General features: G+C 43.6%; 1 protein-coding gene across 2 annotated transcripts in view; it reads left to right on the forward strand.

Moving 5' to 3' along the window:
• Nucleotides 1-12,309: 12,309 nt before the first annotated feature.
• Nucleotides 12,310-26,373, forward strand: part of RNF8 (ring finger protein 8) — a 33,270-nt gene continuing 19,206 nt past the window's right edge. The window contains exons 1-2 of one of the 2 annotated variants that reach the window (XM_025925220.2): nucleotides 12,311-12,538; nucleotides 18,935-19,063. In XM_025925220.2, coding sequence (XP_025781005.1) covers nucleotides 12,428-12,538; nucleotides 18,935-19,063 — 240 coding nt within the window. In that variant the 5' untranslated portion in view covers nucleotides 12,311-12,427. Of the gene's footprint in view, nucleotides 12,539-18,934; nucleotides 19,064-26,373 lie in introns of both variants that reach the window. The other variant, XM_086706733.1, reaches the window with a different exon arrangement.

The following is a 26,373-nucleotide window of genomic DNA, read 5'->3' on the forward strand; positions in this document are numbered from 1 at the left end:
AACCACTTTATTGACAAATGATTGACATACAAAAAACTATACATATTTAATGTGCACAACTTGGTAAGTTTAAGATGTGGTTGTTTTTTTGTTTTTGTTTTTGTTTTTTAATTTATATCCAAGTTAGTTAGCGTATAGTGCAACAATGATTTCAGGAGTAGATTCTTTAATGCCTCTTACCCATGTAGCCCATCCCCACAACCCCTCCAGCAACCCTCTGTTTGTTCTCCATATTTAAGAGTCACTTATGTTTTGTCCCCCTCCCTGTTTCTTTATTATTTTTGCTTTTCTTCTGTTGATGGACATTTGGGCTCTTTCGTACTTTGGCTATTGTTGACAGTACTGCTATAAACATTGGGGTACATGTGCCCCTTCAAAACAGCATACCTGTATCCTTTGGATAAATACCTAGTAGTGCAATTGCTGGGTCATAGGGTAGTTCTATTTCTAATTTTTTGAGGAACCTCCATACTGTTTTCAGAATGGCTGCACCGGCTTGCATTCCCACCAGCAGTGCGAAAGAGACTCTCTTTCTCCGCACCCTCACCAACATCTGTTGTTACCTGAGTTGTTAATGTTAGCCATTCTGACAGGTGAGAGGTGGTATCTCATTGTGGTTTTTATTTGTATTTCCCTGATGATGAGTGATGTTGAGCATTTCTTCATGTGTCGCTTGGCCATCTGGATGTCTTCTTTGGAGAAGTGCCTATTCATGTCTTTTGCCTATTTCTTCACTGGATTATTTGTTTTGGGGGTGTTAAGTTTGATAAGTTCTTTATAGATTTTGGATACTAACCTTTAATCTGATGTGTCATTTGCAAATATCTTCTCCCTTTGCATCGGTTGCCTTTTAGTTTTGCTGATTGTTTCCTTCACTGTGCAGAGCTTTTTATTTTGATGAGGTCCCAATAGTTCATTTTTGCTTTTGTTTCCCTTGCCTCTGGAGACGCGTTGAGTAAGAAGTTTCTGCGGCCAACATCAAGGAGGTTTTTGCCTGCTTTCTCCTCAAGGATTTTGATGGCTTCCTGTCTTACATTGAGGTCTTTCATCCATTTTGAGTTTATTTTTGTGTATGGTGTAAGAAAGTGGCCCAGGTTCATTTTTCTGCATGTCACTGTCCAGTTTTCCCAGCACCACTTGCTGAAGAGACTGCTCTATTCCATTGGATATTCTTTCCTGCTGTGTCAAAGATTAGTTGGCCATACATTTGTGGGTCCATTTCTGGGTTCTCTATTCTGTTCCATTGATCTGAATGTCTGTTTTTGTGCCAGTACCATACTGTCTTGATGATTACAGCTTTGTGATACAGCTTGAAGACCGGGCAACCCAGTTAGGTTTAAACGGCAAGTTCTCTCTCATCTTCTGAGGGCCATTGTTCTAGTGTCATTTCAGTTTTTCAGAGGCTTTGCTATGCTACTTTGGGTTCGTTTTCACCATGCAAAACTTGTGCCAGTTCATACACAGAATTGGAATCCCCTCTTTAGCTGGCTTCTTTCTGGGATTCCCCCTTGTACTCTTTGGTTCACTGGTGCTCTGTTTCCTAGTCAGCCGGAATGACAGTGTTTCTCTTGAATTTTCTGCTGCCCACACGAGTGCCACCACTGCTGCACGATTTAGTCCTGCCCTTGCGACAGGTCCAGAAGAGAAAAAATTAATTGTAGTTCCCCCCACACTCTCTGGCTCGCAGAGACCCTTTAACCAAATCACCGGGTCAGGAAGATGTGGTTTGTGACATAATAAGAAATATATATTTGGTCTCTTCCCCCAGTCCCTGACACAGAGCTCCTAAAACCCTTGGAATTGCCTGAGTGATAGAAGCGTCTTTTGTTCACCTTATATTTTGAGGTGACTCATGGTGAGCTCCTGGATAACTTCAAAATGGGTGGCTGGTCATCAGAAAGATCAAGCCATGATTGTAAGCTTGGAACTTTCAGCCCATCCTCATCCTTTGGGGAAGGGAGAGGGGCTGGAGATTGAGTTATTAATCAGTTATGGCTACGTGATGAAACCTGCTTTAAAAACCCTTACCAAAGTGGTTCACCGAGCTTCTGGGCTGGTGAACACATCCATGTGCTAGGAAGAGTGATGCATCCCGACTCCACAGGGACAGAAACACCTGTGCTCAGGACCCTTCCAGACCTCACCTTGTGTACTTTATCTGGCTGTCCCTTTGTGATAGACCAGTAAGTGTAAGTAAGGACTTCTCTGAGTTCTGTGAGCCATTGTAGCCAATTATCAAACCTGAGGAAGGGGTTATGGGAACCCCCTAATTTGTAGCCACTTGGAAAAGACACAAGTGACAACCTGGGGCATATGACTGGCATCTGAAGTAGGGGCAGTCTTTTGGGATGGAGCCCATAACCTGTGGGGCCTGTGCTAGCTCCGGGTAGTGTCAGAATTGAGTTGTAGGACATCCTGTTGCCATCCAGAGAGCTGGAGAATTGGTTGATGTGGGGGAAAAAAAAAAACCCCACACATATGGTGTCAAAAGTGTGAATAGAGTAGAAGAAACAAGAGTTGTTTTCTTTTGGGTTTCTCTCATTTTTTGTTGCCAGTGCTACTGGGAAGCCACTTAACTGGGACCTAATCTCAAGTCAAAGCTGTGAGAGTAAAGATGGGAAAAAAAACTTTTTTTTAATGTTTATTTTTAAGAGAGAGGGAAACAGAGCATGAGGGCGGAGGGGCAGAGAGAGAGGGAGACACAGAATCCCAAGCAGGCTGCAAGCTCCAAGCTGTCAGCACAGAGCCCAACGTGGGGCCTGAACCCATGAGATCATGACCTGAGCCGAAGTCAGTAGCTTAACCTACTGAGCCCCCAGGCGCCCCAAGATGGAAAATTTTTTAGAAACTTACCCCCTACAGATAGCTTCTTCAAGCTTTGACTCCCTCCCTAATTTCCCTGCTTGTTTACTTCACAGAGTTCTCAGTGTTAGTTTGTCCAGAATTTTTAGTCATAATAAGCAGCAGGGAGAGACTGCAGTGGGCTTACTCCTTCTTGTCTGGCACCAGAAATCCTCCAACCGTCTTTGACCACAACCTACAGTAAAAAACACACTTTACATTGAGCCCAGGACACAGACACACACACACACAAACATGAACAACAAACATTTCACAACAGTACATACTGTTCCTATACATGGTGGCCTGTGACCTGTTTTATTCCATTTTTTTTTTTTTTAATGCTAGGAGCGCCTTGTGGCTTAGTTGATTAAGCGTCCAACTCCGGCTCAGGTCATGAAGTCACAGTTTGTGAGTTTGAGCCCTGCATCAGGCTCTGTGCTGATAGCTTAGAGCCTGGAGCCTGCTTTGGATTCTGTGTCTCCCTCTCTCTCTGCCTCTCTCTCTCTCTCTCTTTCTCTCTCAAAAATGAATAAACATGGGGGCGCCTGGGTGACTCAGTCAGTTGAGCATCAGACTTGGACTCAGGTCGTGATCTCGGGGTTCTTGGGTTCAAGCCCCACATCGGGCTCTGTGCTGACAGCTTGGAGCCTGAAGCCTGCTTTGGATTCTGTGTGTGTGTGTGTGTGTGTCTCTCTGTCCCTCCCCCACCCACGTCTGTCTCTCAAAAATAAATAAATGTTAAAAAAATTTTTAAAAAATGAATAAACCAACAAAAATTTTTTAATGCTGGTTAAGACTCATTACTGAGTGTTAACTTGAGTTTGAAAAACACAACTCTGCGTGTTATTACTGAAATGGAAGAAATAAACCTGCTGCTGGCTAAAATAAGCACATTTCCACAAGTCCTGAATAATAAATGCCACAGCTGATAATGCAGTGAATTTGTTAAGTCGAAAAAGTGTGATGAGAATTGCATTATAACCTTGGATTATAGAACTCAAGGTTCTCCATGTGAGAAACATTTCCACTCTCTCCCCCCCCTTTCCCCAACCCTAGACAAAGGTGAGTTGAATTAGGGATTTTTGCTTTTTGGGTTTTTCTGTAGTCCAAATATAGCCAACTCAGAGTGATAGGATTCAGTTGTAAGTCACCCCAAGCCTATTTTATATTAGCTACCTAATCCCATGTATTACTTGCAAAATAAACAGCCTGAAGCCAACTCTGTCAGAAGAAGAAAACGAGGTAGTAATTATTGATACCTGATTCCTGCTGCCTCTTTCCCTCCCTCTTATCTACCTCCTCTTTTCCTCTCTCCCTCTCCCCTTCAGTAAAATCAGATGGGTAATAAATATTTGAAATGGATACTGATCCTTGGCAAGTTAAAGGATGCTTAAAGAAACAGCCAGAGCCGCAACCAGAAAGGAAGGTGGTGGTTTCCCACAGCACTACTTTCAAGAACCTCTAAAACATCCACCTTCATTCCTGATCACAATACCTCCAGAATACAGTAAACTCGATGAGTCATTATAAGCACTTCCAAAATATAATAAACTTGATTAAAGGTATCAGAAATATCTTACAAACCCTATACTTAAAACCCTGTTTACATAAAATAGCAGTTAATACACAAGCTGTCCAAAGCAGATGGTGCCTTTTTCCTTCCTCACCCACTTCTGGTTTTCTAAAACATTCCCTTTCAAAAATAAGAGACATAGTTCCCTGATCCCTTTGGCACAGAGTCTTACATTTGGGGGTGGGCAGAGAAGAAATAGTAGAATAAATGAGTAAAAGAAAAGGTAGAGTGAATGAGACTGTGGAGCCATTAACCCTACCTCCCCATCACATGCACACGCGCATGCACACACACACACACACACACACACACACACTAAGGCTGGATCACTCCATCTGGGATTTTACCTCCCCTCAGTCACCCTGAATTCCTCCAAGTCTAGAGAACCCATCTGTGTAATCACGGCCCACCCCACCCCCAGGATGACTAAATGTAGCAGTCTATTGAAAAGTTGGCCTGTGATCTCAGGATTAGAGAGACTGAAGGAGAAACACGGGACTTTGCTTGAGATGCTATATCAAGACCCTTTTCTTCTCTGCTCAATCTTTTGAAATCATAATAAAAAAGTTCCACTTCACCTTTATTGAACCTCACACAGGGGAACCACGCTTTAAATCAACCGGCAGAGCTGTGCCCCCAAAATGGACAACGCTTGCTCACATTGGGAACTATTTGCTTTGGACGTTTAAAAAAAAACAAAACACAAAACCATCTTGCTTGGAGATGGGTAATAAAAGTCTAAAACTGATTCAAGGGACTTCTAACTTTATAATAAGCCAATTTAAAGAGGGGGAAACATTTTGTTTCCATGTCTCTTAGACAAGAAAACATAGAGAAGGCACAGGGAGATAGACTTTATACCTATAGGAGGTGGCTTCTGCAGAAGCTGAAGCTCCATTCTTCTATAAAATAGTAGCTAACAATTATAGGGTACTTACTCGGTACCAAGCAAAACTATCTTATAGGAATTCACCAGATTAATCCTCGTAACAATCCTATAAGTTGAGTGTTATCCTTATCATCACCCTTGTCTTATAAATAGGGAAATGGAGGCTTGAAGAAGTCAAATAACTTGCCTGAGGTCTCATATCTAATAAGCAGCTGAGCCAGGATTAGAACTTGGGCAACTTGGCTCCAACCTCCACACATGTCACTGTCATGCCACAATAGCATCTAATTTCCCACCAAATTAAGGGCTGACCTTTCACAAAATCCACAGAGTGGCCAAAATGTGATCACTGATACTCCATCCTTCTATTCCACCTCTATTCCAGGGAGATAAAAAGAAAGGAGATGGGAGAGAAGAAGAGGAAGAGAAAGCTTTGTTAGGATCATCATTTCAATTCATTAACTTGAATGCTAAAGTCTGCCAGAGTCAGCTAGCTGCCCATCAGAATTCATGTTCCTCTTTCCATGGTGTAGAATAGTTTCTGTGAACTGGCTGATCAACCAGGGATTACATTTCCCAACATTTCTTAGGTCTAAGTAGGATCATGTGACCAATTCTCTTCAATAAAATATGAGCAGAGAGAATGTAGCTTTGGGGACAAGACAGTTAAGAAGCAGGTGTGCCTTCTTCATTCTGTCTTTCCCCTGTGTTGCTTTGTAGATACAGAACACTCCAAGCTCTTGGAAGTAGAGAAGCCACAGGATGAAAGAGGTCTGGGTTCCTGAATGATTTTTTTAAAAAATTTTTAATGTTTATTTTTGAGAAAGAGAGAGAGCACAAGCAGGGGAGGGACAGAGAGAGAGGGAGACGCAGAATCTGAAACAGGCTCCAGGGTCCGAGCTGTCAGCACAGAGCCCGATGTGGGGCTTGAACTCATGAACCGCCAGATCATGACCTGAGCCGAAGTTGGACACTTAGCTGACTGAGCCACCTAGGCGCCCCATCCTGAATGATTTAATGACAGGCTGTCCATAAACCAGGAACACTGCACTGAACACTTATGTGAGTAAGAAATAACTTCTATTGTACTAAACCACTGAAACTCTGGGTTTGTATGTTACAGTTGCTAGTATTACCCTAATATATAAACAGATAACTAACGACTGGCCAGCAGCACCCCCCTCCCACCTTTCCTGTTCTAGTTCTGTATTGCTGTATAACAAACCACCCCAAAACTAAGTGATTTAACGCAACCATCGTGTTATGCTCACAGACTCTGGGGCAGGAACTCAGGTGTGGTACAACAGGGATGACAATTCAGGAGCCACTAGGGTTGATTCACCGTTGGGGGCTGGTGTCATCTAGGGGTGCCTTAATACCCATGTGTAGCAGTTGATGCTGGTTATCAGCTCGGACCTCAATTGGAGCCATTGGCGAGAACATCTACACATGGCCTCTTCATGTGTTTGTTCTCGCCACTTCCTTTTGGTGACTGGGTTCCAAGAGCATCCCAGAAAAGGTCATGTGGAAAACTGTATTATCTTTTATGGCATAACATCACTTCTGCTGGTGTCACATGCCCACCTAGATTCCAGGGGAGGAAATATTGATGCCATCTCCCAAGTTAGGAGTGTCGCTATCACATTGTTAAGAGTATGTGGGATGGGAGATCTTATAATCATCTTGGAAAACAGTCTGCCCCGCTTCCTTTCCATATTTTTAAAATATTTTTAATGCTTGTGTTTTGAGAGAGAGGGACAGAGCGTGAGCAGGTGATGGACAGAGTGAGAGAGGGAGACACAGAATCCAAGGCAGGATCCAGGCTCTGGGCTGTCAGCACAGACCGACGCGGGGCTCAAACTCACAAGCTGTGAGATCATGACCTGATCTGAAGTCGGACGCTTAACCGACTGAGCCACCCAGGCGCCCCTCCTTTCCGTATTTCTTTCCTCCCTTTTCCTTCCTTCTTCTTGCCTTGTGCTTCCTCCTCTTCTTGTTTTCCTTTCTTACTTCCCAAGCCTCTCCACTATCAACTCTTTCTAACACTCCTCAGCTCAGTGTGATTCACAAAAATTGAGCGTATGTAATGAGACAAGTGTCAGATCCACGGATACAGATAACACCCTAGTTCCTTTTCTGCATCCTGCTCTTTCTTTCCTCTCCATTATTCCCTCTTGAGATGGGTATAATGCAAGTCTTCTCAACCTTATCACTATTGGCATTTTGGACTGGATGATGCTTGTTGTGGGACTGTCCTGTGATTTGTAGGATGTTTTGCAGCATCCCTGGCTTCTACTCACTGTATGCCAGTAACACCCCTGCCCCAGTCATGACAATAAAAAGTGCTCCCAGATATTGCTAAATGTCCTCTGGGGGGCAAAATTGCCCCCAGTTGAGATTCACTGTTATAAGGGAATAAACAGGGGAGGTAGAGTTAATAAAATCCCCAAATCTTAGAAGGCAGTATCTCCAAACCATTTTGACCATGCATTCTTAGCAGCAAAAGAAGGTCTGAGCAAAAAGCCCAATATATGTGTATTTATTTATTTGTATAAAGTCTGTATCCTCTATGTTGTCTTTTTATGTGAATATAGAATATTCACAAAAATGAACTTTTTTTTAAAGGATGGGATAATAACCTAGACATCCTAACATATTCTTCCCACAAGCAAATGGGTCATCTTGTGTACTCCATGGGGGACCATTCCACCTTAGAGATCACTGCTAGACTGTAAGGTGTTCAGCCTTTGGGGTAGATAAGTCCAAGCTCAAGCCATGGCTTCAGTTCCCAGCACTGCCATTTACTAGTTGAGTTGCATTTATTTAGTCAATTAAAATGTCAGGAATACAACTGAAAACCAGACATGACTCTCAAGAAATTCACGGATGGGGCGCCTGAGTGGCTCAGTCGGTTAGGCGTCCGACTTCGGCTCAGGTCATGATCTCGCGGTCTGTGAGTTTGAGCCCCGCGTCGGGCTCTGTGCTGACAGCTCAGAGCTTGGAGCCTGCTTCGGATTCTGTGTCTGCCTCTCTCTCTGACCCTCCCCCGTTCATGCTCTATCTCTCTCTGTCTCAAAAATAAATAAACGTTTAAAAAAAAAAAAAAAGTTCATGGTGAGAAGACCTTGGGCAACCTAGTAGTCTTAGGTTTCTCATAGGTAAGTGGAGCTATGTTGTAGGATGGTGATGAGGATTAAGTAAGATAATATGTGAAAAGCATCTAATACTCGTAAGTGGTACCTACTAATTCATTGCCGGGCTGTTTACGATAACGAAAGACTAGAAAGAGGCAAACTGTATATCATTCAAGGACTGGTGGAAGAAGCAATGGTACATCTGTACAATGGAGTGATCCACGGCCATAAAGGGGAAGAAGGAATATAGGAGCTATGGAGTGATCTCCAGGATATGTTGTTAAATAAAACAAACAAGGTGCAGGGGTGGAGGGGGGCCAAATAGGTGAGCACAGGAGACTTTTTAGGGTGATGAAACTATTCTCTATGATACTATAAAACATGACACTATGCATGTGCCAAAAACTCATGGAACTTTACATTATGAAAGTGAACCTTAATGTATATGAATTTTATTTTGTTTTTTAAATGTGTTTATCTTTGAGAGAGAGAGAGCATGAGTGAGGGAGGGGCAGAGGTGGGGGGGGGGACAGAGGATCTGAAGCGGGCTCTGCACTGACAGCAGGGAGCCAGATGTGGGGCTCAGACTCACAAACCGTGAGATCATGACCTGAGCCAAAGCTGGAAGCTCAACTGACTGAGCCACCAGGGCACCCTCGATGTATATGAATTTTAAAAGATCATTGTGGGAGGTCAGGGGATCCCAGATAGAATTCAGACTGTGACAAAAGAATCTAACTAGGAAACAACCTCTTTGAAAGGGGTGGGGAATAGGGTGCCGACCTAAGTAACTTTGGAAATGAGTGATGTCTTTAAGACTAAAAGCTAAAGACTTGTTCATGGGTCGTGTACTCTAGTTAATAGAGTGTTTCCCAAGGGTGTATTGGTTAGCAATTCTGAAAACACTATACATGTATACAGGAAATGACATGCTTAATGGAAATTAAGTAAATGGATGGCATTTTTGGAGTGGAAGGTTGCAGATAAACAAGGGTGGGGGATGACTAGAATGATCTAGGTGCCAGGTGGTAATGCATTAGAGTTGTAAGACATCAGTATGCACACCTTTAACTTACAGATGGAGATATATGTATTACTACATATATACATAAATGCATATAACATAATATGAATAAATGCATACATATATAGTAAACATTCATAGATATGTGGATATAGAGGAGTTAGTATTCATACAAATATTTACTTCCCTGTCAGCTGAGACAAACTAGAAGTAATAACATTCCAATGGCAACAAGCACACCTAGTGTCCAGATCTTGGTTTATAGCACCATTTCCCAGTAAAAGGAAGCAGGCCTCCTTGGAGAAATGGCCGATTCTAGGTCTAGAGCATCTTGCGCTAGAAAGTAAGGATGTGCTCAATCAAAATGAAACACAGTGATGGAAGTATGTCAAAGGGACAATGTAGCCAAAGTAGGAACAATCTGAGTAACAAAATAAATAAAGTGGTATTGGATTATAACACAAAGTATAAAATAAGCATCCATGGGTCCATACCAATATGAATAAATGATTCAATAAATAAATGGGGGAGAAGAGGCAAATCTCCCATGCAGAATTATAAGCAATTTATGTAGATACCCTGCTCTTCAGGAAGTAGAGCATAAATCCCCACTCCTTTTTATTTTAAATATTTATTTATTTTTTATTTTAAAAATTTTAATGTTTATTTATTTTTGTGAGAGAGAGAAAGAGAGAAAGTGTGTGCGTGCGTTGAGTGAGCAGGGGAGGGGCAGAGACCGAGGGAGACACACAATCCAAAGCAGGCTCCAGGTTCTGAGCTGTCAGCACAGAGCCCTACGTGGGGCTGGAACTCATGAACTGTGAGATCGTGATCTGAGCTGAAGTCAGACGCTTAACAGACTGAACCACTCAGGAGCCCCATTTATTTATTTTTGAGACAGAGAGAGAGAGAGAGAGAGAGAGAGGGAGTGAGGGAGGGAGAGAACAAGTGGAGGAGGGGCAGAGAAAGAGAAACACAGATTCTAAAGCGGGCTCCAGGCTCCGAGCTGTCAGCACAGAGCCTGATGCAGGGCTTGAACCCACAAACTGTGAGATCAAGACCTGAGCTGAAGAAGCTGGATGCTTAACTGACTGGGCCACCCACTCCTTAGTGTGGGCTGTGTGTAGTGACTTCCAAAAAGCACAGTATTAGAAGAGGGGAGAGACAGTAACTTTACAGAAGAGAAACCTGACAAACATTATCTCAGCCAGATGATCATGATTAACACCTATAGTGATAATTCATGTTGATAGCATGCAGCCCCAGTATGATGTGATGAGAATGGCATTGAACCTCTGTGGTCTTCTTCCCTAAACCTATATCCTCAGTCTAGGCTTCTCATGCCAGACAAACAAACACCAGGCAAATCTCAATTGAGGGACATTCTACAAAACACCTGGCCAGGTAAGTCTCAAAAACTGTCAAGGTCATCAAAAACAAAGTAAGTCTGAGAAACTGTCACAGCCAAGAAGAGCTTAAGGAGACATGCCAACTAAATGTCAGGACGGCCTCTAGATGCACGTGCTGTCCCTGGGACAGAATGCTAAGCTGGAATGGAGGCACCAACAGACATGGAATCCAGAGCCTAGGGGAGCATCTGCACGAGTGCAGTTGTGGCTCCTACCAATTTTCCTGGCCCTCTGTGACCCCACAGGCCAAACGTTCTCGACAATGCCAGCCAGATAAAACTCCACGCTGGGTTTGCAACCATGGTTAGAAAATTAGGTCCTGGAAACGGAACTGAATTGGCATTCTACTCTACCGTGTAACTTGTTACTTCCAGCCGGCTGCTAAACTTCTCTGTGCCCCTTTTCTCATGAACCTTAAAATAAGAACTATAATTGTAACCATTATCATACTGTTTGTGAGGAGCATGTTAAGATATGGTGTGCAGGGTGCGTGGTTCAGTACTTGGCACTTGGTTCTCAAATGTTAGTCTTTTACTGTTGTGCTTTGTGTGATTCAAATGGAGAAGACAAAAGGGGGTTATCACAGAGGTACTCATTACAGGGAAGAGCTACCACACTATACTGGAGAATCAAAGGAAAGAATTTGAGGGGTGTGTGTGTGTGTGTGTGTGTGTGTGTGTGTGTGTTAACATAGTTTTATTGAGGATAAGCTAAATACCATAAAATTCGTCGACTGGGAGTGTATGTAATGCTTCTGTGACCCTTCACTAAATGTATACAACTGTGCAATCACGACAATCGTTTCGGAACATTTCTATCACCCCTCAAATTCTCTCAGGTCTCAGTAACTGATTTCTGCCTCATTGATTTGTTTACTATAAGTTTTGAAAAACTCAGTAGTAAAAGGAGGTCATGCAACACAAATGCTACTTCGGAAACAGACTCGACTCAATGTGGTTCTTTCTTTTCTTCTTTCTTTCTTTCTTTCTCTCTCTTTTTGTAAGGTCTGCAACCAACGGGGGGCTTGAACTCACCGCGGAGATCAAGAGTCGCACCCTGTACACATTGAGCCAGCCAGGTGCCCCAGACTTAACATATTTTAAAATGATCACAAGTTGTTTAAAAGTTGGTTACAGCTTTAGAGATCATGAAAGCTCGTCATAAAGCAAAATAAAAATTTTAAAGAGGAGCGGGTAAGAGACTCCGGTCACGGGCGGCTACTACTGGGGTGGTGGGGCTGCAGCGGGACAGGCGCGCGTGGCGCGAGAGACGCAGTCCACGGCGACCCCGCCCCACCTGGGGCTAGATAGCTTTCACACCTGCGCCGTCCTCGCCGCCCTCGCTCCGGCGCAGGCGCAGTGACTCGGCCTTGCTGGCTGGGCGGGCGGGGGCGCTGAGCCCTAGCGGGTGTTCGCATCGATCGCGAGCGCGTAGCGATTGCTTCTGTCTGTTGTTTAGGTATGGCGCCGGCGCCGAAGCCGAAGCCGAGAGGCGGCGGGAACCCGGGTGGGGGTCTCGCTCTGTGCTGACCGCGATCCCGGGGCCGAGTGGGCTATGGGGGAGCCCGGCTCGTTGGTCACGGGAGACCGCGCCGGTGGCCGGAGTTGGTGCTTGCGACGAGTGGGGATGGACGCTGAGTGGCTGCTGCTCGAGGACGGAAACGAGGTGAGGAGGAGGGGGTCCTTGAGGGAGCCTTAGGGGGTTGAGGAAGCAGGGCCGGGAGGCAGCCGGGGCGTCCGGGTGGGAGAAATGAATGGAGAAGGGGAGGTGGGAGCGGGTTAGAGGGAAGGGATATGAGGGGGGGGGGGTCCTGGGGGAGGGGAGAAAGGGGTTCTGGGGCGGGCGGTTGAGGGGGGCGAGGTGTTTGTGTGGAGGTAGGACCGCGCGGAAGAAAAGATGGCCCCTTTGAGGGAAGCCGGGGCCTGCGGGGCGAGCCGGGGCTGAAGTCGGGGTTGCCGGAAGGAGCTGGTGGAGGGGCTTGGCGTGAGGTGGGCGTGGAGGACGTGTGGACCGGCTGGGGGTTCGAGGGGGAGGGCGCTGGGACAGCCCCCGTGTGGATTGCACGGAGCGGTGTCCCGGGAGGCGGTGGGGGGCAGCGGGAGAGCAGGAACTTTGTTAAGTTTTGCGTCGAAAAAGACCCGAGCTGCAGGTCACGTCCTTTACGCTGCCTCGACTTTAACGTAAAAATGCCCGCGTTCCCATCTCTTGAGGTAAATTGACCCCGTGGGCGGGTCTGCAATCGTCCCGTCCGTCTCGGTGCTGCGAGCGGCGCCCCCTCAGACGCGTTGGGGGTGGGGATTCGGAAACACCGGATCTGTCCTCGCCAGAGGCCGCCCGTGGTGTTCTCTAGGGCGCTCCTCCGTGCACACCGGAGAAACAAAGAGGACGGACGAGGCGCGCTTCCACTTGGGGGCTTGTTGGGGTGGGGGCTTAGGGTGTTCGGAGAGGGGGCTGAGCGGATTAGGGTTCAGTCAGCTTGGGAAGCAGAGCTTGGATCAGGGACGAGCTCGTGACTGGCGACGATTTGGATGCGGGGAATAGTTTGTATGAAAGATAAGTCTTTTGACGGTGATGTGTGTTTGATTAGGCTTTTTTCTCTAAGCAATATAGTCCGAGTTCAGTCTTCCACGTATTTATTATTTATGGGTTTTCGTGTATCGTGAGACGGACAGATAATAGCGACTTTGCCCTCAAGAGTTTATTCCTTGAATGGGGAAGCACAGTTTTACGCTGGGAAGGCGGAGAACATCCACGCAGGCTGTCCAATCAAGTACCAAGATATGGATTACTTAGTACTCTCCTAGAACAGTGGTTCCTCCGGTCGGAGGAGGGGTTCAGGTCCAGCCTTAACTTGCTGGATTAGGAGGTTTTAAAGGGTTCCTTGTGTGCTGTGATTTGAAGAACACCAGAAAGACACCCCTGCCCTCTTTTTCTATCCAGGTATCAGTACCTAAAGTCCATATTAATCATACTAATCAACCCCTCCACCAGCTGCTTCCTTCTTTTAGCTTGAGCATTGACCTTCCCCTGCACGCCTTTTTCCAAAAGCATTTTCCCTTTGGGAAGGTTAACAAATGAAGTTAACAAATGAAGACGCCAACACCTGGATAATGGGAGCTGCACCTTATTTTGTATTGGGTTTGGGCTTTTACATGTGTTACTTAACGTGAGTCTTGCAAGTGTACCACACTCACGCTCAGCCTTGTAAAGTTAGTCAAATGTTAACATTCAGATTCAATTCATGAGGATTAATTCATTACTTGTCAATAGCTTGGTAGCCCCAGGAGGGGGAGTAGGAGTAGGAGTTGGGGGCAGAAAGAATGAAAGCTGCTGCAGCAAAGACAAGAGGAATTGTAAAGTACTCCTACACATATTTTAAACTCTTGGTTAATTTTGTGTAGGGCCACTGCTATGGGAAGAGACCCATACAAACCATCGTGAAAGGTAAAGACATAGTGGGAAGACCGACTTGCTCTAGGGGGCATGTGTGAGCGACCTGCCAGGCCTGGCTGTCTGCAAGGTCAGGTGTTAAGAAGTCGTTGGAGCGTAGCCTGCAGTGTGTATGAAGAGAAGTCTGAATCTAGGCGAGAGATGAAGTCTTACTTATCGTAGTGGCCCCCAGACCATAACACAAAGTAGTGTGCGGTGTGCACAAGATTTAAGTGTGCCGATAGCATTTAGTTATAACGGAGTTAGTTTCCTGCCTTTCCAGTTCCCTTTAAAGTCTTAGATTTCCCAGATAAAACAATAAAACAAGATTCCTCTCATTTCACTGAATGGAACATAGTAGTAAATTGACTGAAGTCAACTGAAGAAGTCCTTAAACTTCTTTTTTTCAAAGAAGGCTTTTGTTTTGTTTTTTAATGTTTATTTATTTTTTGAGAGAGAAAGGGAGAGAATCCCAAGCAGGCTCTGAGCTGTCAGAGCAGAGCCCGATGCGGGGCTTTAGCTTACAAACCAGGAGATCATGACCTGAGCAGAAATCAAGAGTTGGAAGTTAACCGACTGAGCTACCCAGGTGCCCCTGTTTTTGTTTTTTTAAGTAATCTCTACACCTAACATGGGGCACAAACTCATGACCCGGAGATCAAGAGTTGCATCTTCCACCAACTGAGCTAGCCAAGCACTGTCCTTAAACTTCTTAAATCAATCCAGAGAGTTTGGTGGAAAAACAAATTAGGTTTTCATGAAGCTTTTTGGGCTAAAGGGGTTGAAAACAGGGAAAGGATAGTTCTACAGTATTTGCTGGCCATTTGGGAAACAATAGGAATCATCCCCGGGAGGAATGGGATAGCAGCAAAAGTGGGTGAGGATTGCAAAATTGTTGTAAATAGAAACAACCCCCAACATATGCATTGGTGGTTTATTGGCACTCAGTTCCCTTGCAAAGTTTACTTTCATGTGCAAATGGTGCTGGAATATCCGGATAAACTCACCACAGACTCTTTAACCTTGGTGTACGAAGGTAAATTCTAGGACCAGACAGTAAAGGGAAGGACAAAAAAGAATGATTCCTTACGTTCATGGATTCAGAGTCTGCAGGAGGCAATTTCAAAAAAAATAGCCATTCATCTCCCTTTTCTGTAATGCTTTACCCAGGCAGTTGTCAAGGGCTGTCTGGCTGTCTCTCCATAAGTATTAAAATAGGCTATGGAATACTTCCTTTATTAGAAATAAAGCTACCTACATGAAAATTCTTACTGAATATGGATGACAGATAAACCCTTAAACGTTTCATTAAAAAAAAAAAATTAATTAACTTCTAAAAATAAGCTACATGCCCAGCATGGGGCTTGAACTCATGACCCTGAGATCAAGAGTCACATGCTCTACTGACTGAGGGGTGCCTAAGTGGCTCAGTTAAGTGTCTGACTCTTGATTGTGGCTCAGGTCATGATCTCATGGTTTGATTATGAGATCAAGCTCCACACCTGGCTCTGTGCTGTCACCAAGCCTGCTTGGGATTCTCTCTCCCTTTCCCTCTGCCCCTCCCCCACTCATGCGTGCTTGTTTTTTTTGCTGTCTCTCAAAATAAATAAATAAACTTTAAAAAGTCACATGCTCTACTGATTGAGCCAGCCAGGTGCCCCTAAACATTCCATTTTTGAAGGATATATATGTTAATTCTGAGGAACTTGGATAACAAATGGGATTTCTGGAAAACTGTTCGAAGAACTAAAGAACTTAAGTCAGATTGTAAGAGTTCCTGGCTGCTGCTCCATAGTTTTCAGAGGTAATAACTGAGTTTCCAACTTCTGAGCTAAAAAATGCTCATCCTAGAGTCTGGGAGGATGCATAAGCTCTTTATTCTTCCACTCACAAACTCTTACTAAGTGCTGTCCCAGGTACAGAAACAGTGGTACACGAGACAGATAAGGTCCCTGCTCACGAAATTTATATTCTAGTAAGGGGGGAGGAATAAATAGGTAAAGCAAACAAGGTAATTTTGGATTGTGACAAGTGCATGCTAACAACATGAAGGAATGCAGTGGTCGGGGAGGGAGCAGGCAACAACTCTAGGGTAATCGGGGTAGGCCCTTGGGGAGCTGAAACTTGAAAGATGAGAAGGAGCCTGTGCAGATGTCTCAGACAAGAGTGTTCCAAGTAGAGGGGACTTGTGAAAAGACCCTCAGGCAGTGGTGAGTGTTTCTGTCTGTGGTGTGAGGTAAGATTAAAGAGGTGGAGGGGGTTAGGACATTCAGGCCTTATAGGCTATGGAAGGGAGTTTGGATCATGAATGTAGTTTGAAAAGAAGGGAAATGATCTGATTTAGAGTTTGTATGATACCACTGCAGCTGCTGTGTGAAGAACGAAGTTGGTCTGAGTCAGGGAGTGCAGGGCAGGAACAAGAACAGCCTAACTGGTGGAGGTCGGGTTGTTTGGACCAAGGTATTGGCCATAGAGAGAAATGAACAGATTTAGGATATATTTGAATTACAACCAGCAGAATTTGCTGATGATTTTAATGTCAGGATGAGGGACAGAGAAGAATCAAAGATGGCTCCTTGGTTTTGGGCTAAGCAATTGCTTGGATGGTGGTGTCAGTTACTGAGATGAGAGTTTGAGGGGAAGAATAGATTGGGGCAAGGAGAGTCATGGTGGTCCTTGAGGGACTGAGGAGGACAGGCATGATTCTGAAAGATTTTCAAAAGGAGCAAAATGGGTAGCTTATACCAAACCACAGACCATTTGGCTTAATGTTCTCAGCTATGGTTGTGGTATGGGTCATTAAAGAGGTGGCTTGTGCACCAAGAAGAATAAGCAGGGGATTCTAACATCTAAATCTCGGGAGAATTTCATTTTCTTCCTTGACAGAGTTATTATAAACTAAACTGGTCTATCAGGAAAGTGTGATGGATGGGAATTGAGGCTTCTTTGCAACCTTTTCCAGAGGCTCTCATGATGTCTTCTCATGGATAAGATAGAAAATATGAACTTGATGCAAAGACTCTTGGTGAATTACAACTGGTTAAAGGTATACCCAGATTGTTTGGTATAATGTTTACTAGGCTTTCCTGGGAGCTTTGCCTTTGGCTACATCCTGTTTCGATATATATATATATTTTTTTTTTTTTTAATTTTTTTTTTCAACGTTTATTTATTTTTGGGACAGAGAGAGACAGAGCATGAACGGGGGAGGGGCAGAGAGAGAGGGAGACACAGAATCGGAAACAGGCTCCAGGCTCTGAGCCATCAGCCCAGAGCCTGACGCGGGGCTCGAACTCACGGACCGCGAGATCGTGACCTGGCTGAAGTCGGACGCTTAACCGACTGCGCCACCCAGGCGCCCCATGTTTCAATATTTTTATCTGTGCCCTAAATGAATGTAGAGAGGGTCTCATATCAGTTTGGTAGATGAGTCAAAGCTGGAAGGGATATTGAGTATGTCTGATGGCAGATTAAAAATTCAGAAAGGATGGGGCGCCTGGGTGGTGCAGTCGGTTAAGCGTCCGACTTCAGCCAGGTCACGATCTCGCGGTCCGTGAGTTCGAGCCCCGCGTCAGGCTCTGGGCTGATGGCTCAGAGCCTGGAGCCTGTTTCCGATTCTGTGTCTCCCTCTCTCTCTGCCCCTCCCCCGTTCATGCTCTGTCTCTCTCTGTCCCAAAAATAAATAAACGTTGGAAAAAAAAAATTTAAAAAAAAAAATTCAGAAAGGTCTTGACAAGCTCATGTGATAGGCTGAACTAACAAGATGGAATTTAATAGGAATCAATGTAAGGTCCTGCACTCGAATCCAAATTTACCAACTAGTCAAGTATAGGACAGAAGAGACATGACTTAGCATAGCAATTCTTGGGGGAGGGTTAGACCAAGAAATTTAATCATTCCTAAGCCTGAGGATACATTGGCAGTGTGATAGATCTGCCGTGAAAGCTAATGCAATTTATATGCTCCAGTGATAATATCTAGAACTGGGAAAGTGATACTTGCATTTGACTGTGTTACAAAAATTATTTTTTTAATATGGCATCCAGGAATAAAAATAAACCAGGAGTCTCTTCACAGATCTATTAGGATAGCAAAGAGGCTCAAACATATGCCATGGGAGTTAGGTTGAAGTAACTGGGAACATAGGGCCAAGAAAAGACTAGGTAGATACTTTATAGCTGTCAAGTGGAAGGAGGATGGGAGATTTTTTCATGGTGCTCAGGGCAGAGCCAGGGCCAAAGGATGGAATTTATAGGGAGAAGGATGCCAAGTCAGGACCATTAAAAAATTGGAGCAGCGGTCTTGTATAGATGTTATAGTTATTGGCAGTGCTTAAGACTAATTGATTGGGGTGTGTGGAAAGGTTTTCCTCCATCTCATGACATTTCAGGGTCCTCCCAACCCTGACATTCCATGATTAACTTCATTCAGCTGTTTCTTCATGTCAGAACTTGCTTTTTTCTACCTGGTGGCTCCCATGGTAGCTGAAGGAGATTGCTGATGAGATTGGGTTTCATGAGAGTCTGGTTTCATAAGTCAGGACATGTGCGTATTGCTGGTTGACAAGATTGTAAAGGACCTCCCTGTTCAGCAGAATGACTGATTATGTCTCTTACATTGTTGTCTTCCTAGGTGACTATAGGGCGAGGATTTGGTGTCACATACCAACTGGTATCAAAAATCTGCCCTCTGATGATTTCCCGAAACCACTGTGTTTTGAAGCAGAATGTCGAGGGCCAGTGGACAATTATGGACAACAAGGTACAGGAATACATAGATGCCTGTTGACTTTACTAAATTTTTGTTTATTTTTAAATTCCTTTTTTTTTTTTTTTTTTTTTGGCATAGGTAGTACATGATACAAAGTTAAAAGGCTCAAAAGTAATATCTTCTCCCCAGCCACCCAGTTTTCTTCTTTGGAGACAGACATTTCTGTATGCTGCCAGGGATTAGATTATACCAAAATAATTTCTAATGACTTGAATGAAAGTATTTTACTTTGAAGGGAATACCTGAATTGGAGCAGTAGGTCCTGCTCCAGAAACTAGACTAAGTTACTGGGGGAATTGGCCTTTGTGAGTCATAGGTCCAGAGACCTTGGAAATCTGATGAATATTCTGGAGTACACCTATGGTTCAGAGCACTGGGAGGAGGAGGGAGCTGAGCTGACTGGACTTAGCTCCTTCCCTTCCCTATTCCTTTCAATCAGAGCAAATACTTCCCACCCCCTTTTTAATCTGTTTTACATATTCATGTTTTGAGGAAGATTTCCTTTGAATACCTTTGAAAATCACTGGTCTGGTGTGAATACTAAGGGAGGTGAAATAGTGTGTAAAGCCCAGCAATTAGGAAGTGCCTAATGTGCAGATAGATATACAAGCACTCAGGGATATGGTGAAAATAGAGATTGTGCCGTGAGAGAAATTCTCATGTTGATAGCTAAAAATTAGGAAGTATGAAATGTCTTCAGATGCCATCTTACATTGCTCTGGTTGAAAGGAGTGTAAAGACACCTGTTAGAAAGAAGGGTATTAAATGGTTCTGAGACCAATTCTGAGGTGGGTGCAGTTACCCTCACACCACCAAGCAGTGCTTGGGACACCAGCTTGGAGTCCTACTTACTATTCAACTCAGTTCTGATAGCATCAGATTCCATGGGTTAACCCCTATGCTCCTGACCAACAGCTGTAGATTGGAGGCTTCAGGGACCCCTTCCTTGGACTTCAGATGCCAGTCACAAGTCCAAGTTGTTTACTTGTACTTCTAACCAACTGGAACCAACTGGTTCTAATGACCTCCTTCCCCTTTGGATTTGATTAGTTAGCTAGAGTGGCTCACAGAACTCAGGGAAACATTTACTTAAGTTTACCAGTTTATTATGAAAGGATATGGTAAGGAATTCAGATGAACATCCAGACAGAGGAGATGTGTAGGGCAAGGTATACAGGAAAGGGCACAAGGCTTTCATGTCCTATATGGGTATTCCACTCCCTCAACACCTCCATATAGTCACCAACCCAGAAGCTCCCCGAACCCATCCTTTTGAGTTTTTGTGGAAGCTCTATAACACAGCATGATTGATTAAATCATTGGCTGTTGGTAATCACTTCAACGACCAGTCCCTCTCCCTTCCCAGGAAGTTGAGGGGTGGGACTGAAAGTTTCAACCCTCCGGTACTTAGTTGGTTCCCCTAGCAATTAGACCCCCATCCTTAGGTGACCTGGGATGGTCCCAAAGTTGCCTCATTAGCATAACAAAAGACGCCTTTCCGTCTCACCACTTAGGAAATTCCAAGAGTTTTTAGGAGCTCTGTGCTTAGAAACAGGGATAAAGGCCAAATGTATATTTCTTATTATAATTCACAGTCTCACAGGTATCCTGCAGGCCTGCCTCATTTTGCATGCTTAAAACTGCTAGATTTAAGCTGTTGAGAAAGTACCTTCCTGACTAGAATTAAGTTGAGTTGGCACTATATTGAAGAAGAGAGTGTAAGTGCTAAGTAAATTGGTTTGGCACTCTTGGCAAGACATTATGAGCAGAATAGAAATTGGCACTGAAAGGGGGCCTTAGAGATGATCAAGGTTAATCTCTTCTGGGAACAGATGAATCTGAGGCCCAGGGAGATAAATTGACTTGCCCAGGGGCCTTCTAACTGACTGTTGAAGTGAATGAATGAACCAGGGCTGGAACTCAAATAAGTCTCTACTATGTCCTGTTGTCAAACACCAAGGAGGTATGCAGTGATTTGCTATACAGATTTGTCCTGCTTTTGGAAAGTTCACATTATCTATCCTACATTTTGCTTTTACAAGAGACCTACATTGGTACCTGTATTTGCTAACTAAAAGAAATCAGAAGAGGATTTTCACTTTTACAAAATAAGGCAAAAATAGTGCTTAGCATTTGTTTTGCAGCGAGCTGTTATAGAGGCAGCAAGCACCAGAGCATTGAGGGTGGCACCGGGGAGCTCTTTCACAGGGAGCTACACTCAGCATCTCAGCTTCACGGTGCCATAGTTGTGGGGGTTTTTTTGTTTTGTTTTTTTGTTTTTAGTTTATTTATTTTGAGAGAGAGAGAACTTGTGCATGAGCGGAGGAGGGGCAGAGAGAGGGAGAGAGAGAATCGCAAGTAGGCTCTGTGCTGTCAGCGCAGAGGCTGACATGGTGCTCAATTGCACAAACCTCGAGATCCTGACCTGAGCTGAAACCAAGAGTTGGGTGTTTAACTGACTGAGCCGCCCAAGCGCCCAAGGTTCCATAGTTTTGAACTGTGTCTGTGAGCATCAGTGTTTTAATCTTGATTTATTTTGTGTTTCCATTAGCAGGTGATGTCCTAAGGTATCAGAAAAGCCTAAAAGAGGCTATATTATGTGTCTGAGAACAATAAAAATATCTTCCCATATAAGTTAACAGTAGTTGCATCTTTACTTTGCACCAGCGGCTTATGAAGAAGGGCTTCATGGGAGCACTCTCCTTTTGGATAGCAGGGGAAACCTGTACTGGTTGCATGATTTTAAAAAATTAATTATACATATCTAAGTCATAGACGTCAGGTTTTAAAGCCCCTGCAATAGCTTATATCGAACCACTTTAGGAAAAGACATTTTCCTTATCAGAGTTGGCTATCTGAGAAATGGGATTACAGTATTATAGAGGTAAGTTCTCCGGTGCTCTTCTCTTTGATGATGTGTAGTATGGGTATACACCATTTATGGGATAGCAGATTTTGAAAGGTTGGGAAGCCACCAACTGACTGATTTTTACTGTTCCTTGAACATTAGCTTCAGGGACAGAGGTGGCCCATGCCAGCGACAGATCATGACTGTGCTTCTGGGCTGCTCTCCAGTGTTAGCTGTGTATGTTTTCTTCCAGGGCTGTTGTTACCATGAGATTCCTCTCTGAGGTCTCAGACAGATAATACAGAGGAAAGGTAGGCTCCTGATTCTTCCAAGCCTTTTCTGGTTTAAGCCTCTTAGCTTTGATTCCATTTGTGAGGTAACTGATTTTTAAGAGAAGCTGTGAGTCAAGTGTTTTGATGGAGCAACTACTCTTACAGGTAAAAGCACTCCCCCCACATTTTTTTTTCCTTAACAAACGCTCCTTTCCTTTGTGGCTTTTTTCTGGCACCATGCCTCGGCAGTCCTCTTCTTCTGATGAAGGATTTGAATTTCACGTGCAGGATGTTATTGTTATGGTCATATTTGAAGTCATTTGCCAAGTCTTTTCAAGAGGTAGATACTTCTAAGAATTCAAAACTCAGAACTGCATTCTCTCTTCATTAAATGGTCTCTCTTATATGCTGGAGTGGCCAGAAAATGAAAGCTTAAGTACAGATACAAAAATTGCAACAAATGCAATTTTAGTTTAAATTGGCTTAAAAAAAAGAAAAACTGTGGAGGACTGCTGACTCTGCACACAAAATATTGTAGTTGTGTGCATTTCAGTTGGAAAGCTCTTCAGATGGCTCATTGTAGGTATTCATATCCAGCTGTTTCAGAAAATTGGTTGTTTGAGGGTCCATCTGAAATGCCTTGGTGGGTTTTCTTGCCTTCAGTCCTAGAGATTTGGGCATGGAGTTTGAACCTTTCTCCTCCTATCGTGTTGTTATTCATCTGCTTCCTGGGGAGTCCCACCTTCATGCTTCTGTACACTATGGCATTTCATGTCTCTGGTGAATTATACTGTCCGTGAACACACCTTGTTGCTTGGGACAGTTCAACTTCTGGTCTTCCAGCAGCTGGAGCAGTGATTGTCAACCCTGTTTCCAGTTTTTGTGCTTACCTGGGGTTCTTTTAAAACGTACTCGTGGTATCATATTAAAATGGAGAACTTCCATTCATCAAAAGACACCATTAAGGAAGTGAAAGGCAAACTCAGAGTGGAAGATATTTGCTGCACATAACCAATGAAGGACTTTATATTTGAATATGTACATAACTCCAAATCAATAAGAAAAAGAAAGATAATCCAGTTTTTAAAATGGGCAAGAGCCAGACACTTCACAAAAGATTATATCCAAATGTTCAGTGTTCATGAGAAGTTGTTCAGCCTCATTAATGATAAGGGAAATGCAAATTAAAACCACAGCGGAATACCACTACATATCCACCAGAGTGGCTAAAATTAAATACTGATGATGCCAGGTATTGTCAAGTTGTCTTTTGGTAGAGGTATAGATTGGCGTAACAAATTTGGAAAATTATTTGGCATTATTTATTAAAGTTGCATACACACACACACACACACACACACACACACACACACACACAATCTCACAATATTTTCACTCCCAAGGAAACAACCCAAGTGTTTATCAACAGTAGAATCTTAAAATGAAACACTATACTAGAATGAATGTGAATGAGCTACCACTATATCCAGCAGCATGGATAAATGTCACAAACAATATTGAGTTAGAGAAGACAGACACAAAAGAATACATATTATATGATGCCATTTATATAATTGTCAAAACCAGGCAAAACTAATATGTGACATCAAGCCAGGCTGACAGTCCCCTTATGTATGGAGGGGGAGGGGCTTAGTGACTAGAAGGAAGCCCAGGGGGTCTCTGGGATGCTGAGAATGTGTAATTTTTTTTTTTTTTAACCTTGTGGTAGTTACACTGAGATGTTCACTTTGTGATTATTCATCTAGTTATATATTTATGATTTGTGCACTTTTATGTTTGTATGTTACATTTTAGTGAAGAGTTTCTAATGCCAAGTGCTGGTAAGGATGCAGAGTAACTGGAACTCTTAACCATTGCAAGTGAGAATACAAAATGATATCAGCACTTTGAAAACCAGTTTGTCAGTTTCTTCCAGTTAAACATGTACTTATCCAACATTCCTTTTCCTGTCCCAAATTAATAAAAACTTATGTTCTTACAGAAACTTGTATGTGAATGTTCTTGTGGCTTTATTCATAGTCACCAGAAACTGGAAGAAACAACTAGGGACTGGATAAACAAACTGGTAACACCCATGACCTAGGATGTATTCAGCATTACTGTATTCAGCAGTAAAAATGTCAAACTGCTGTTAATGCAACAAAGTAGATAAATCTTAAAGTCATTATGCTAGGTGAAAGAAGCCAGATTCAAAAGGATACATACTGGTGTGGTTCCATTTATACAACATTCTGGAAAAGGCAAACCTATGTAGGGCAGAGAATAGATGAGTAGTTGCCTGGGAATGAGGGAAGGGTCAACTGCAAAGGGGCACTGTGTCTTGATACAAATTGCATATTCTGTTTGTATATAAACTGGATTTTTAAAATTCTGATGTCTAGTCCCCATCTCAGACCATTTAACCCAGTCACTATTTCTTGTAAACATTTTCAGGTGATTTCACTGTACATCAGGGTTGAGAACCACTGGGTTACATAAATCATTTGATGAACTGCATGAAAACATTGCCCGTTGGCTTTGGGTTTCCACTCAAAGGGATTAAAAATGCTGGACAGAGATTGAGCATCAAGTGAAGTAATTGGTGTTGAAGGGGATGCAGGTGATCCCACTTTTTTCCCATTGATGGCTGAGAGTCACTGGGCAGGCTTTTCTTTGGTTATCACTTTGCTGCTGCTGACAGTGCTCAAACTGGTGATTGTGAAAACTATCAAGAAAGGCTTGGCGGCGTCTGGGTGGCACAGTTGCTTAAGCGTTTAACCTTGGCTCAGGCCATGATCTCATGGTTTGTGGATTCAAGCCCCGCATTGGACTCTGCTGACAGGTGAGAGCCTGGAGCCTACTTCAGATTCTGTGTCTCCTTCTGTCTCTGCTTCTCCCCTTCTCACACTCTATCTCTCTCAAAAATGAACATTTAAAAAAAAAAAAGGCTTAAACACAGTTTGAGATAGATATATTTAAATGTTTATTCTTAAGAGAGGGGCAGAGTGCGAGTGGGGGAGGGGCAGAGAGAGACGGGGAGACACAGAATCTGAAGCAGGCTCCAGGCTCTGAGCTGTTAGCACAGAGCCCGAGACGGGGCTTGAACTCACAAACCAGGGAGATCGTGACCTGAGCTGAAGTTGGATGGTCAACTGACAGCCACCCAAGTGCCCCAGTTTGATTTATTTAAGCTGTTGCATTTGAGATCATATCCTGGGCAGTACATGATTGTTCTTATACAGCCGTGGTAATTTCATCCTTTTCTACCGTCGCCCTGTGAACAGACCTGAGTTGGGGCTGTGGTCCAAAGTATACCACTAGATGTCACCAAGGAGTGATGAATGGATAAACAGAGGGATCCAGGGATAAAAAGTGATGGGAAAATTTTGAGAGTTTATTTTCCAGATCTCAAAGGGCTCTCAAGGAGGCAGGTTACTGCAGAGGATCTCGCAGAGGGTTGCAATATGTCTTGAAAGTTCACCCTAGCTTTTTAGGGTTTTGTTCACTCTAGTCTTAGGTTGCTTCTATAGCCTTCTTAACCTTCTCTTTGTCTTTGAGATTCTTCTTAAATGTCTATACCTTGGCAATAGGTGGCCTTCTGTGTCATACTACTTTTCCTGAAACCTTTTTCCTATGTATAATCTATAATTGACTATTCTGCTATAGAACTGTTCTCAAATACATTCTTTTGGCCTCCCTCCCCCTCCTTTTTGTTCCTGCATATGTTGTTTCACGAATCAGAACTGATCACTCTCCATAATTTCTCAGGCTGAATATGAGTAGAAAAGTTGGGAGAAGGTTGGTCAGATAAGCCAGGTTAGGGCCAAGGCAGTGAGTTAAAGCCAGTCTTTCTGTATGTATCTATGCTCGTCTTTCTCTCCCTCTCCCCACTCTGGCCAGATAACACAAAACCAGAAACAAGGGCCTAAAACCAATCCAGAGCTGAGATCCAATCTCTATTCTTCATCCTTTGTGGCTTGTGGTCAAGCCTCCCATCCCTGATATTTGGGCTGATCAGGTATTTTTTCTAGCCGTGAGGAGGTAGCTATTGTTACCAACTTGAATATAGTCTTAGTCCCAGTTCATATGTGACCTTCATCTCTGGGCTGTGTCCCAAAGATACGTTCTTATTATGGGTTAAATTGTCCACTTGTCTCTTTCCTTCTCTTCCCTCTCCTCTT

The sequence above is a fragment of the Puma concolor genome, chromosome B2, assembly GCF_028749965.1.
Source record: "Puma concolor isolate L17-30 chromosome B2, mPumCon1.1.hap2, whole genome shotgun sequence".
Classification (NCBI taxonomy): Eukaryota; Metazoa; Chordata; class Mammalia; order Carnivora; family Felidae; genus Puma; species Puma concolor.